This window comes from Coregonus lavaretus (genome assembly GCF_964263955.1).
Source record: "Coregonus lavaretus genome assembly, contig: HAP1_SCAFFOLD_4983, whole genome shotgun sequence".
Lineage (NCBI taxonomy): Eukaryota > Metazoa > Chordata > Actinopteri > Salmoniformes > Salmonidae > Coregonus > Coregonus lavaretus.
This window is the reverse complement of record NW_028157514.1, coordinates 16,604-30,000: the sequence shown is the minus strand read 5'-3', so window position 1 is coordinate 30,000 and position 13,397 is coordinate 16,604. Positions and strand designations below refer to the sequence as shown.

The following is a 13,397-nucleotide window of genomic DNA, read 5'->3' as shown; positions in this document are numbered from 1 at the left end:
TCACACACACACACACACGCAGAACAGCACCCGGTCCACACCTACTGACTGACAGCCTGTCTATCTTGGTCGAGTCTCCCCCTAATGACCGACAGCTTGTCTATCTTGGTCGAGTCTCCCCCTAATGACCGACAGGTTGTCTATCTTGGTAGAGTCTCCCCCTAATGACCGACAGCTCGTCTATCTTGGTCGAGTCTCCCCCTAATGACCGACAGCTTGTCTATCTTGGTCGAGTCTCCCCCTAATGACCGACAGCTTGTCTATCTTGGTAGAGTTTCCCCCTAATGACCGACAGCTTGTCTATCTTGGTCGAGTCTCCCCCTAATGACCGACAGCTTGTCTATCTTGGTCGAGTCTCCCCCTAATGACCGACAGCTTGTCTATCTTGGTCGAGTCTCCCCCTAATGACCGACAGCTTGTCTATCTTGGTCGAGTCTCCCCCTAATGACCGACAGCTTGTCTATCTTGGTAGAGTCTCCCCCTAATGACCGACAGCTTGTCTATCTTGGTCGAGTCTCCCCCTAACGACCGACAGCTTGTCTATCTTGGTAGAGTCTCCCCCTAACGACCGACAGCTTGTCTATCTTGGTCGAGTCTCCCCCTAACGACCGACAGCTTGTCTATCTTGGTCGAGTCTCCCCCTAATGACCGACAGCTTGTCTATCTTGGTAGAGTCTCCCCCTAATGACCGACAGCTTGTCTATCTTGGTAGAGTCTCCCCCTAATGACCGACAGCTTGTCTATCTTGGTAGAGTCTCCCCCTAATGACCGACAGCTTGTCTATCTTGGTCGAGTCTCCCCCTAATGACTGACAGCTTGTCTATCTTGGTAGAGTCTCCCCCTAACGACCGACAGCTTGTCTATCTTGGTAGAGTCTCCCCCTAACGACCGACAGCTTGTCTATCTTGGTAGAGTCTCCCCCTAATGACCGACAGCTTGTCTATCTTGGTCGAGTCTCCCCCTAATGACCGACAGCTTGTCTATCTTGGTCGAGTCTCCCCCTAATGACCGACAGCTTGTCTATCTTGGTAGAGTCTCCCCCTAACGACCGACAGCTTGTCTATCTTGGTAGAGTCTCCCCCTAATGACCGACAGCTTGTCTATCTTGGTCGAGTCTCCCCCTAATGACCGACAGCTTGTCTATCTTGGTCGAGTCTCCCCCTAATGACCGACAGCTTGTCTATCTTGGTCGAGTCTCCCCCTAATGACCGACAGCTTGTCTATCTTGGTCGAGTCTCCCCCTAATGACCGACAGCTTGTCTATCTTGGTCGAGTCTCCCCCTAATGACCGACAGCTTGTCTATCTTGGTCGAGTCTCCCCCTAATGACCGACAGCTTGTCTATCTTGGTCGAGTTTCCCCCTAACGACCGACAGCTTGTCTATCTTGGTAGAGTCTCCCCCTAATGACCGACAGCTTGTCTATCTTGGTCGAGTCTCCCCCTAACGACCGACAGCTTGTCTATCTTGGTAGAGTCTCCCCGTAACGACCGACAGCTTGTCTATCTTGGTCGAGTCTCCCCCTAATGACCGACAGCTTGTCTATCTTGGTCAAGTCTCCCCCTAATGACCGACAGCTTGTCTATCTTGGTAGAGTCTCCCCCTAATATTCTGAAATGGTCCACCAACACAGACAATGTGTTGAAGAAGACGCAACAGCGCCTCTTCAACCTCAGGAGGCTGAAGAAACTTGGCTTGGCCCCTAAAACCCTCACTAACTTTTACAGATGCACAATTGAGAGCATCCTGTCGGGCTGTATCACCGCCTGGTACGGCAACTGCACCGCCGGCAACCACAGGGCTCTCCAGAGGGTGGTGCGGTCTGTCCAACGCATCACCGGGGCAAACTACCTGCCCTCCAGGACACCTACAGCACCCAATGTCACAGGAAGGCCAAAAAGATCATCAAGGACATCAACCACCCGAGCCACGGCCTGTTCACCACGCTATCATCCAGAAGGCAAGGTCAGTACAGGTGCATCAAAGCTGGGACCGAGAGACTGAAAAACAGCTTCTATCTCAAGGCCATCAGACTGTTAAATAGCCATCACTAGCCGGCTTCCAACCGGTTACTCAACCCTGCACCTTAGAGGCTGCTGCCCTATGTACATAGACATGGAATCACTGGCCACTTTAATAATGGAACACTAGTCACTTTAATAATGTTTACATCCTGCTTTACTCATCTCATATGTATATACTGTATTCTATTCTACTGTATTTTAGTCAATGCCACTCCGACGTTGCTCGTCCTAATATGTATATATTTCTTAATTCCATTATTTTACTTTTAGATGTGTGTGTATTGTTGTGAATTGTTAGATACTACTGCACTGTTGGAGCTAGGAACACAAGCATTTCGCTACACCCACAATAACATCTGCTAAATATGTGTATGTGACCAATAACATTTGATTTGATTTGATACCTCAATACTAATGAGACGCTTCTATCAGGTGAGAAGTATTTTAACTAGCTACCAACCAGACACATACCTCAATACTAATGAGACACTTCTATCAGGTGAGACTAGTATTTTAACTAGCTACCAACCAGACACATGCCTCAATACTAATGAGACACTTCTATCAGGTGAGACATGCCTACTGTTGCCACACACACACACACACACGCACACGCACACACACACACCTCTCTCCTTCCTCTACCTTGTTTACAGTCGCAGTAGCCCCAGTCGGTTCTGCCGCGGCTGTTCCTGAAGAAACACCAGGGTCTGATCCTGTTGTCCGGGTTCCGACAGCGGTTATGATCCCCCAGACCTCTGCCCGGATAGCGCTCCTCAAACCCCGCTACCTCGCTCCACCTCATACACACCGCACCGGACTCCGTTACGTCCACAGCCCCCTGGTAGAACCCGTCCCTGCCGCGGCTCTGGATGCAGTCGGTAAACGGTAGAATGAAGGAGGGAGAGGGAACGACGTCGGAGGAGGAGGAGGAAAGAGAGTAGGAAGAGGAGGCGAAAACAATTAGGAGCGCAACGACTGAGAGGAGAGAAGAGTCCATGTCGTCGTCGTCGTTGTAGTAGAGTCGCCTAGACACTTGTTTTCTCGGTTTCAGCTTTATTTTCTCCCTCTCTGCTCGCTCTCAAAATCTAGTCCATCACCGAGAGAAAAAAACACCAAACCGGTTCACGCGACGTCTTCCCAGAAACGCGCTCTCTAGATTCTGAACCCGTCTACCATAGCGCGGGATGGGATCGAGCCGGACCGGGTGTGTGTGAGAGAGAGAATACCGGAGAGAGAGAGGAGTTTTTTAAAAAAGAGACGCGGATCAATGAACGAGACAGCGCGCGCCTCGAGGCCGGCCGTTAATGAGATCCGGAATGACTCTCTCTCTTGAGTGTGTGTGTGTGTGTGTGTGTGTGTGTGTGTGTGTGTGTGTGTGTGATAGGACTATTGATGGGCCATAACAAGGTGGACGGCGCCTACAGGGCTGTGATTATGATCATGACAATCAGAGAACAAAGATAACACGAGATGACAATAATAATAATAATAACAATAATAATAATAATAACAATAATAATTAAATGTAATTATTTTTCACTATAGCTTATTTATTGCCTTACCTCCATAACTTACTACATTTGCACACACTGTATATATATTTTCTGTTGTATTTTTTGACTTTATGTTTTGTTTTACCCCATATGTAACTCTGTGTTGTTGTTTTTATCGCACTGCTTTGCTTTATCTTGGCCAGGTCGCAGTTGTAAATGAGAACTTGTTCTCAACTGGCTTCTTACCTGGTTAAATAAAGGTTAAATAAAAATAAATTAAAAAATACAAATGGAATTGAACAATATGGTTATTCACATTAAATCTCACACATTAGCTGCACCTTGCCTCCTCGTTGAAGACTTGTCCTACAGTGTAAAGAGCTAGTAGGCCTAACGTTACAGAACATGAATGGGCAAGCTGGTCCTCTGTAGCTCAGCTGGTAGAGCACGGCGCTTGTAACGCCAAGGTAGTCGGTTCGATCCCCGGGACCACCCATACACAAAAAAAAAAAAAAAATGTATGCACGCATGACTGTAAGTCGCTTTGGATAAAAGCATCTGCTAAATGGCATATTATTATATTATAAGTTGAAGACTGATTATTAGTCTGTTTCAAAACATGTCATTTGATAGCCTACATTTTTACATTCGTTGATGGATTAATAATTGTAACAAAAGTGTTTAAAACGTGACACTTGCTATGGCATGCGCTCTAGAATAGCCTACGCATGAAAGATAATGGAATACATTATTATAGCCTGCTATTAAAACATACAAACAGAACCAGTTTAGTCTTCAATATTCTCCAGTTTCCTGGACCCACGTTCATTCTAACGCTGACTAAAAACATTTTCAATGGAGAATGTCAGTCAAAGAGAGAAGATATGACTGGGTTGATAGACGAACACAGAATTATGAGACAACATCATCACCAAGTGGTCAAATCACCACATTACACCAACACACATAATCATATATGAGACAACATCATCACCAAGTGGTCAAATCACCACATTACACCAACACACATAATCATTTATGAGACAACATCATCACCAAGTGGTCAAATCACCACATTACACCAACACACATAATCATATATGAGACAACATCATCACCAAGTGGTCAAATCACCACATTACACCAACACACATAATCATATATGAGACAATAGAACCTCCCTAGAGTAGCGTGGTTGGATCAATTCAATCAAATCGATCACATTATGTCAGAAACTCTGCTAATTCAAAACGGTCAAATCCAACCACAGACTGGTTTTAACTTTAGGGCACTAGTATGAGGCTACTGACAGCATCGTCACTTTTTTAAAGGTTAGTTTACAAACGCCTGAGGTTTTTCTCTCTCTTCTGTGTGAAAACGGCAGCTATATTAGGACATCAGGAGGAGGAGCTCCACCTAGTGGCCAACACTTCACATTACACCCCACATTACACAGACAGGGACACCGACACAGAGGCAGTTCCTTATTCATGAAGCGTCTTGGAGTAGGAGTGCCTGTCTAGAATCGGTGTAGCCTTTTAGATAGTAATGAGTAAGATTATATGGACAGGGGGGGACTTGATCCTAGATTTCCCCTCCCACTAACAGAGTACCCTTTTGGGTGATAGTATACAGTCTGCCCACAAGTCATTCTGACGACGTCAAGTTCGCCTCCCCTCACCCCCCCCCGCCCCGTCCGTTGGTTGCACCTGTTGGTCTCCCTGTACGGAGCTTGCGCGCCCGGTATCTAAACATGCATGGCTTGTGCGAGAGATGCGGTCACTGGTTGATTGTGCGCCTCTAGCTACTACAAGAGTAGATCTCAATTGCATACTCCTCGCGTTCTCTCTCTCCTCTTTCCTTCTCGAAACCCATTGGAGGAGAAGGTCAGAGGGGCGGGACCTCTGGCTTTCTCATCCAATGGGTTTTGAGAAGGAGGCAAGGAGAGAGGAGAGACGCGAGAAGTATGCGATACATGTAAAATTAAACAATGGCAAATACAGTTTTTTTTTACAATCACTTTGGCACTAATTTCAGAACCTTGAGGTCATTTTTCAAAACTCTAGACACAAAACTCACAACCAATGATCAAAATGCACATTTTTCAAAACTCTTAACACTTTTTTTTCAATTGCTTGGATACAATACACATAAAACTAAGATCATTTGTTCATTTAACAAAAATCACCTGTTCAATATGACACAACTTAACATCAAAGTACTACTATTTCAAAAGGCAATTCACACATTACATTTCAGACGAGTGTCTATTCATTTCATTACAATTATCCAACTATCAATTGATACAACTGCTCAAAATGATAAGTAACTGTTGCATTACTCTTAATGCATAGTTGTATGGAAACAGACAAACAATATTCCATGTTTAGATCATGAAAGTTTCAAGATAACGAGATTCATTGTCACCAATTAGCATGGAGCATGAACCAATTAGACTACATTATCTATGGATGTAACATTTCACCATCATTCTTTATCAGACACCGTTTCTATGGTCCCACGTACCACCTTTTCAGACTATTTACAGTATTGACAGTACTGCACTGTATGGATGCAGGCCCTTGTAATTGCTTGTCCAATTCTGCCAACTCGTTACTGATTTATTGAGTTCACAATGTGGAACGAGTATATAAATAATTGATTGGGATCCACTTGCAACAACATAGCGATATGTACTGTAACATGGAGCCGGCAGGTGATCCAGGTCACAATAGAGGTCAAGCAGTGGTGGGAGGAAGACGAGGAAGACGTGTTGGTCAAAGGAATGGCAGGGGACAAGCACCCCTTCTGAGAGGGGGTCGTGGGCCTCGTTTGAGAGGTGTTGGGGGGGAACGTGGTAGAGGACAAGGCCACGGACCAAGACAGCGGCAGCAACAGCAAAGAGTGTCCAATGAAATCCGAGCAATAGTTGTAGACCATGTCGTAAATCATGGCATGACAATGACTGAGGCGGCTACAATGATACAACCAAACCTCAGAAGGTCAACCGTGGCCTCAATAATCAGAACGTTCCGCAATGAGAACCGGTAAGTCGTCAGCATTGTACTAAACATCATGCTACTCTCAATTGTCAAATGACTGCATACCAATGTGTATCACAGAGTAGGTGATGTGACCAAGTGTCTTCTTACTGTAATGTTCCCTGTAGAATTGAGACTAGGCCAAATAGGGGAGGCAGAGGCAAAATTCTGACTGACCAACAAGAGCAGGCTGTGGTCGATTTGGTTCGGGCCAGAAATGATATTCGACTTACAGAAATTCGCCAGCATATCAATCAATCAATTTTATTTTATATAGCCCTTCTTACATCAGCTAATATCTCGAAGTGCTGTACAGAAACCCAGCCTAAAACCCCAAACAGCTAGTAATGCAGGTGTAGAAGCACGGTGGCTAGGAAAAACTCCCTAGAAAGGCGAAAACCTAGGAAGAAACCTAGAGAGGAACCAGGCTATGAGGGGTGGCCAGTCCTCTTCTGGCTGTGCCGGGTGAAGATTATAACAGAACCATGCCAAGATGTTCAAAAATGTTCATAAGTGACAAGCATGGTCAAATAATAATCAGGAATAAATCTCAGTTGGCTTTTCATAGCCGATCATTAAGAGTTGAAAACAGCAGGTCTGGGACAGGTAGGGGTTCCATAACCGCAGGCAGAACAGTTGAAACTGGAATAGCAGCAAGGCCAGGCGGACTGGGGACAGCAAGGAGTCACCACGGCCGGTAGTCCCGACGTATGGTCCTAGGGCTCAGGTCTCTCAGTTGGCTTTTCATAGCCGATCATTAAGAGTTGAAAACAGCAGGTCTGGGACAGGTAGGGGTTTCGTAACCGCAGGCAGAACAGTTGAAACTGGAATAGCAGCAAGGCCAGGCGGACTGGGGACAGCAAGGTGTCATCATGCCCGGTAGTCCTGACGTATGGTCCTAGGGCTCAGGTTCTCAGAGAGAAAGAGAGAACGAGAGAATTAGAGAGAGCATACTTAAATTCACACAGGACACTGGATAAGACAGGAGAAGTACTCCAGGTATAACCAACTAACCCCAGCCCCCCGACACATAAACTACTGCAGCATAAATACTGGAGGCTGAGACAGGAGCGGTCCGGAGACACTGTGGCCCCATCCGAAGAAACCCCCGGACAGGGCCAAACAGGAAGGATATAACCCCACCCACTCTGCCAAAGCACAGCCCCCGCACCACTAGAGGGATATCCTCAACCACCAACTTACAATCCTGAGACAAGGCCGAGTATAGCCCACAAAGGTCTCCACCACAGCACAAACCAAGGGGGGGCGCCAACCCAGACAGGAAGATCACGTCAGTAACTCAACCCACTCAAGTGACGCACCCCTCCCAGGGACGGCATGAAAGAGCACCAGCAAGCCAGTGACTCAGCCCCTGCAACAGGGTTAGAGGCAGAGAACCCCAGTGGAGAGGGGAACCGGCCCGGCAGAGACAGCAAGGGCTGTTCGTTGCTCCAGAGCCTTTCCGTTCACCTTCACACTCCTGGGCCAGACTACACTCAATCATATGACCTACTGAAGAGATAAGTCTTCAGTAAAGACTTAAAGGTTGAGACCGAGTCTGCGTCTCTCACATGGGTAGGCAGACTGTTCCATAAAAATGGAGATCTATAGGAGAAAGCCCTGCCTCCCGCTGTTTGCTTAGAAATTCTAGGGACAATTAGGAGGCCTGCGTCTTGTGACCGTAGCGTACGTATTGGTATGTACGGCAGGACCAACTCGGAAAGATAGGTAGGAGCAAGCCCATGTAACGCTTTATAGGTTAACAGTAAAACCTTGAAATCAGCCCTTGCCTTAACAGGAAGCCAGTGTAGGGAAGCTAGCACTGGAGTAATATGATCAAATTTCTTGGTTCTAGTCAGGATTCTAGCAGCCGTATTTAGCACTAACTGAAGTTTATTTAGTGCTTTATCCGGGTAGCCGGAAAATAGAGCATTGCAGTAGTCTAACCTAGAAGTAACAAATGCATGGATTAATTTTTCTGCATCATTTTTGGACAGAAAATTTCTGATTTTTGCAATGTTACGTAGATGGAAAAAAGCTGTCCTTGAAACAGTCTTGATATGTTCGTCAAAAGAGAGATCAGGGTCAAGAGTAACGCCGAGGTCCTTCACAGTTTTATTTGAGACGACTTTACAACCATCAAGATGAATTGTCAGATTTAACAGAAGATCTCTTTGTTTCTTGGGACCTAGAACAAGCATCTCTGTTTTGTCCGAGTTTAAAAGTAAAAAGTTTTCAGCCATCCACTTCCTTATGTCTGAAACACAGGCTTCTAGCGAGGGCAATTTTGGGGCTTCACCATGTTTCATTGAAATGTACAGCTGTGTGTCATCCGCATAGCAGTGAAAGTTAACATTATGTTTTCGAATAACATCCCCAAGAGGTAAAATATATAGTGAAAACAATAGTGGTCCTAAAACGGAACCTTGAGGAACACCGAAATGTACAGTTGATTTGTCGGAGGACAGACCATTCACAGAGACAAACTGATATCTTTCCGACAGGTAAGATCTAAACCAGGCCAGAACTTGTCCGTGTAGACCAATTTGGGTTTCCAGTCTCTCCAAAAGAATGTGGTGATCGATGGTGTCAAAGGCAGCACTAAGGTCTAGTAGCACGAGGACAGATGCAGAGCCTCGGTCTGACACCATTAAAAGGTCATTTACCACCTTCACAAGTGCAGTCTCAGTGCTATGATGGGGTCTAAAACCAGACTGAAGCATTTCGTATACATTGTTTGTCTTCAGAAAGGCAGTGAGTTGCTGCGCAACAGCTTTTTCTAAAATTTTTGAGAGGAATGGAAGATTCGATATAGGCCGATAGTTTTTTATATTTTCCGGGTCAAGGTTTGGCTTTTTCAAGAGAGGCTTTATCACTGCCACTTTTAGTGAGTTTGGTACACATCCGGTGGATAGAGAGCTGTTTATTATGTTCAACATAGGAGGGCCAAGCACAGGAAGCAGCTCCTTCAGCAGTTTAGTAGGAATAGGATCCAGTATGCAGCTTGAAGGTTTAGAGGCCATGATTATTTTCATCATTGTGTCAAGAGATATAGTACTAAAACACTTAAGTGTCTCTCCCGATCCCAGGCCCTCGCAGAGCTGTGCAGATCCAGGACAGCTAAGCCCTGGAGGAATACGCAGATTCAAAGAGGAGTCCGTAATTTGCTTTCTAATGGTCATGATCTTTTCCTCAAAGAAGTTCATGAATTTATTACTGCTGAAGTGAAAGCCATCCTCTCTTGGGGAATGCTGCTTTTTAGTTAGCTTTGCAACAGTATCAAAAAGAAATTTTGGATTATTCTTATTTTCCTCGATTAAGTTGGAAAAGTAGGATGATCGAGCAGCAGTGAGGGCTCTTCGGTACTGCACGGTACTGTCTTTCCAAGCTAGTCGGAAGACTTCCAGTTTGGTGTGGCGCCATTTCCGTTCCAATTTCCTGGAAGCTTGCTTCAAAGCTCGGGTATTTTCTGTATACCAGGGAGCTAGTTTCTTATGACAAATGTTTTTCGTTTTTAGGGGTGCAACTGCATCTAGGGTATTGCGCAAGGTTAAATTGAGTTCCTCAGTTAAGTGGTTAACTGATTTTTGTCCTCTGACGTCCTTGGGTAGGCAGAAGGAGTCTGGAAGGGCATCAAGGAATTTTTGTGTTGTCTGAGAATTTATAGCACGACTTTTGATGCTCCTTGGTTGGGGTCTGAGCAGATTATTTGTTGCGATTGCAAACGTAATAAAATGGTGGTCCGATAGTCCAGGATTTTGTGGAAAAACATTAAGATCTACAACATTTATTCCATGGGACAAAACTAGGTCCAGAGTATGACTGTGGCAGTGAGTAGGTCCAGAGACATGTTGGACAAAACCCACTGAGTCGATGATGGCTCCGAAAGACTTTTGGAGTGGGTCTGTGGACTTCTCCATGTGAATATTAAAATCACCAAAAATTAGAATATGATCTGCTATGACTACAAGGTCTGATAGGAATTCAGGAAACTCAGAGAGGAACGCTGTATATGGCCCAGGAGGCCTGTAAACAGTAGCTATAAAAAGTGATTGAGTAGGCTGCATAGATTTCATGACTAGAAGCTCAAAAGATGAAAACGCCATTTTTTTTTTTGTAAATTGAAATTTGCTATCGTAAATGTTAGCAACACCTCCGCCTTTGCGGGATGCACGGGGAATATGGTCACTAGTGTAACCAGGAGGTGAGGCCTCATTTAACACAGCAAATTCATCAGGCTTAAGCCATGTTTAAGCCTATTCCCCCTCAGGAGACTAAAAAGATTTGGCATGGGTCCTCAGATCCTCAAAAAATTCTACAGCTGCACCATCGAGAGCATCCTGACTGGTTGCATCACCGCCTGGTATGGCAACTGCTTGGCCTCTGACCGCAAGGCACTACAGAGGGTAGTGCGTACGGCCCAGTACATCACAGGGGCAAAGCTCCCTGCCATCCAGGACCTCTATACCAGGCGGTGTCAGAGGAAGGCCCTCAAAATTGTCAAAGACTCCAGTCACCCTAGTCATAGACTGTTCTCTCTGCTACCGCACGGCAAGCGGTACCGGAGTGCCAAGTCTAGGTCCAAAAGACTTCTCAACAGCTTCTACCCCCAAGCCATAAGACTCCTGAACAGCTAATCATGGCTACCCGGACTATTTGCACTGCCCCCCCACCCCATACTTTTTACGCTGCTGCTACTCTGTTAAGTATTTATGCATAGTCACTTTAACTCTACCCACATGTACATATTACCTCAACTACCTCAACTAGCCGGTGCCCCCGCACATTGACTATGCAACGGTACCCCCCTGTATATATAGCCTCCCTACTGTCACTTTATTCTATTGTATATATAGTCTCCCTACTGTCACTTTATTTTTACTTCTGCTCTTTTTTTCTCAACACTTTTTTTGTTGTTGTTTTATTCTTACTTTTTTTGTTTAAAATAAATGCACTGTTGGTTAAGGGCTGTAAGTAAGCATTTCACTGTAATGTCTGCACCTGTTGTATTCGGCGCATGTGACCAATAAAATTTGATTTGATTTGATGTTTCAGTCAGGCCAATCACATCAAGATTATGATCAGTGATTAGTTCATTGACTATAACTGCCTTTGAAGTGAGGGATCTAACATTAAGTAACCCTATTTTGAGATGTGAGGTATCACGATCTCTTTCAATAATGGCAGGAATGGAGGAGGTCTTTATCCTAATAAGATTGCTAGGGTGAACACCGCCATGTTTAGTTTTGCCCAACCTAGGTCGAGGCACAGACACAGTCTCAATGGGTATGGCTGAGCTGACTACACTGACTATGCTATTGGCAGACTCCACTAAGCTGGCAGGTTGGCTAACAGCCTGCTGCCTGGCCTGCACCCTATTTCACTGTGGGGCTAGAGGAGTTAGAGCCCTATCTATGTTGGTAGATAAGAGGAGAGCACCCCTCCAGCTAGGATGGAGTCCGTCACTCCTCAGCAGGTCAGGCTTGGTCCTGTTTGTGGGTGAGTCCCAGAAAGAGGGCCAATTATCCACAAATGTTATCTTTTGGGAGGGGCAGAAAACAGTTTTCAACCAGCGATTGAGTGCTGAGACTCTGCTGTAGAGCTCGTCACTTCCCCTAACTGGGAGGGGGCCAGAGACAATTACTCGATGCCGACACATCTTTCTAGCTGATTTACACGCTGAAGCTTTGTTGCACTTGGTGACCTCTGACTGTTTCATCCTAACATCGTTGGTGCCGACGTGGATAACAATATCTCTATACTCTCTACACTCGCCAGTTTTAGCTTTAGCCAGCACCATCTTTAGATTAGCCTTAACGTCGGTAGCCCTGCCCCCTGGTAAACAGTGTATGATCGCTGGGTGATTCGTTTTAAGTCTAATACTGCGGGTAATGGAGTCGCCAATGACTAGGGTTTTCAATTTGTCAGAGCTAATGGTGGGAGCCTTCGGCGTCTCAGACCCCGTAACGGGAGGAGTAGAGACAAGAGAAGACTCAGACTCAGACTCCGACTCGCTACATAATGGGGAAAACCGGTTGAAGGTTTCTGTCGGCTGAATGAGCGACACCGGTTGAGCATTCCAACAGTATTTCCCTCCAGAAGCCATGAGAAAGTTGTCCGGCTGCGGGGACTGTGCGGGGGGATTTATACTAACGTTACTGTCTGTACTTACTGGTGGCACAGACGCTGTTTCTTCCTTTCCTACACTGAAATTACCCTAACGATTGCGTCTGAAGCTGGGCTTGTAGCACAGCTATTCTCGCCGTAAGGCGATCGTTCTCCTGTATATTATGAGTACAGCGACTGCAATTAGAAGACATCATGTTAATGTTACTACTTAGCTTCGGCTGTTGAAGATGTTGACGAACCATGTCCAGATAAAGCGTCCGGAGTGAAAAAGTTGAATAAGGGAAAAAAGTTGCGATGGAAAATAAAGTAAAGTTGGCAGCTAAAACGCACAGGAAAATGACTCTTCTGTCTCGGGATAAAACGTCCGGGGTGAAAAAGTTTAACGAAAAAAGATGAGTGAGGACAAAACTAAAAAGTTGGTAAATTTGTTGAACACAGAGATTGATTAAACGTTTATTAAAAGTAAAACGTGAATAGTTTGGCAGGTAGCCAAGTAGCAACAAACAGCACAGCATATCTTGGACAATGAAGACATGTTTCACAATGTGGAATCCATAAGTTTGCCGACTATTGCACGCATGCTGAAAAGGCACCAGGTGTCTTTAAAACAACTATACCGTGTGCCTTTTGAAAGAAATGCAGACAGAGTGAAGCAAATGAGGACTGAGTATGTTCAGGTATGTTCAGTTTCAAGATGGCTGTTGTAATA

The 13,397-nt window shown here is 45.4% G+C and overlaps 1 protein-coding gene across 1 annotated transcript in view; it reads right to left on the bottom strand.

Annotated features, from left to right (window-relative positions):
* Positions 1-3,022, bottom strand: part of LOC311125347 (neurotrypsin-like) — a gene marked incomplete at both ends in the record, with an annotated part of 13,912 nt that extends 10,890 nt beyond the window's left edge. Inside the window, one exon of the mRNA XM_084199398.1 lies at positions 2,668-3,022. Coding sequence (XP_084055524.1) covers positions 2,668-3,022 — 355 coding nt within the window. The remainder of the gene's footprint in view (positions 1-2,667) is intronic.
* Between the last annotated feature and the right edge of the window lie 10,375 nt (positions 3,023-13,397).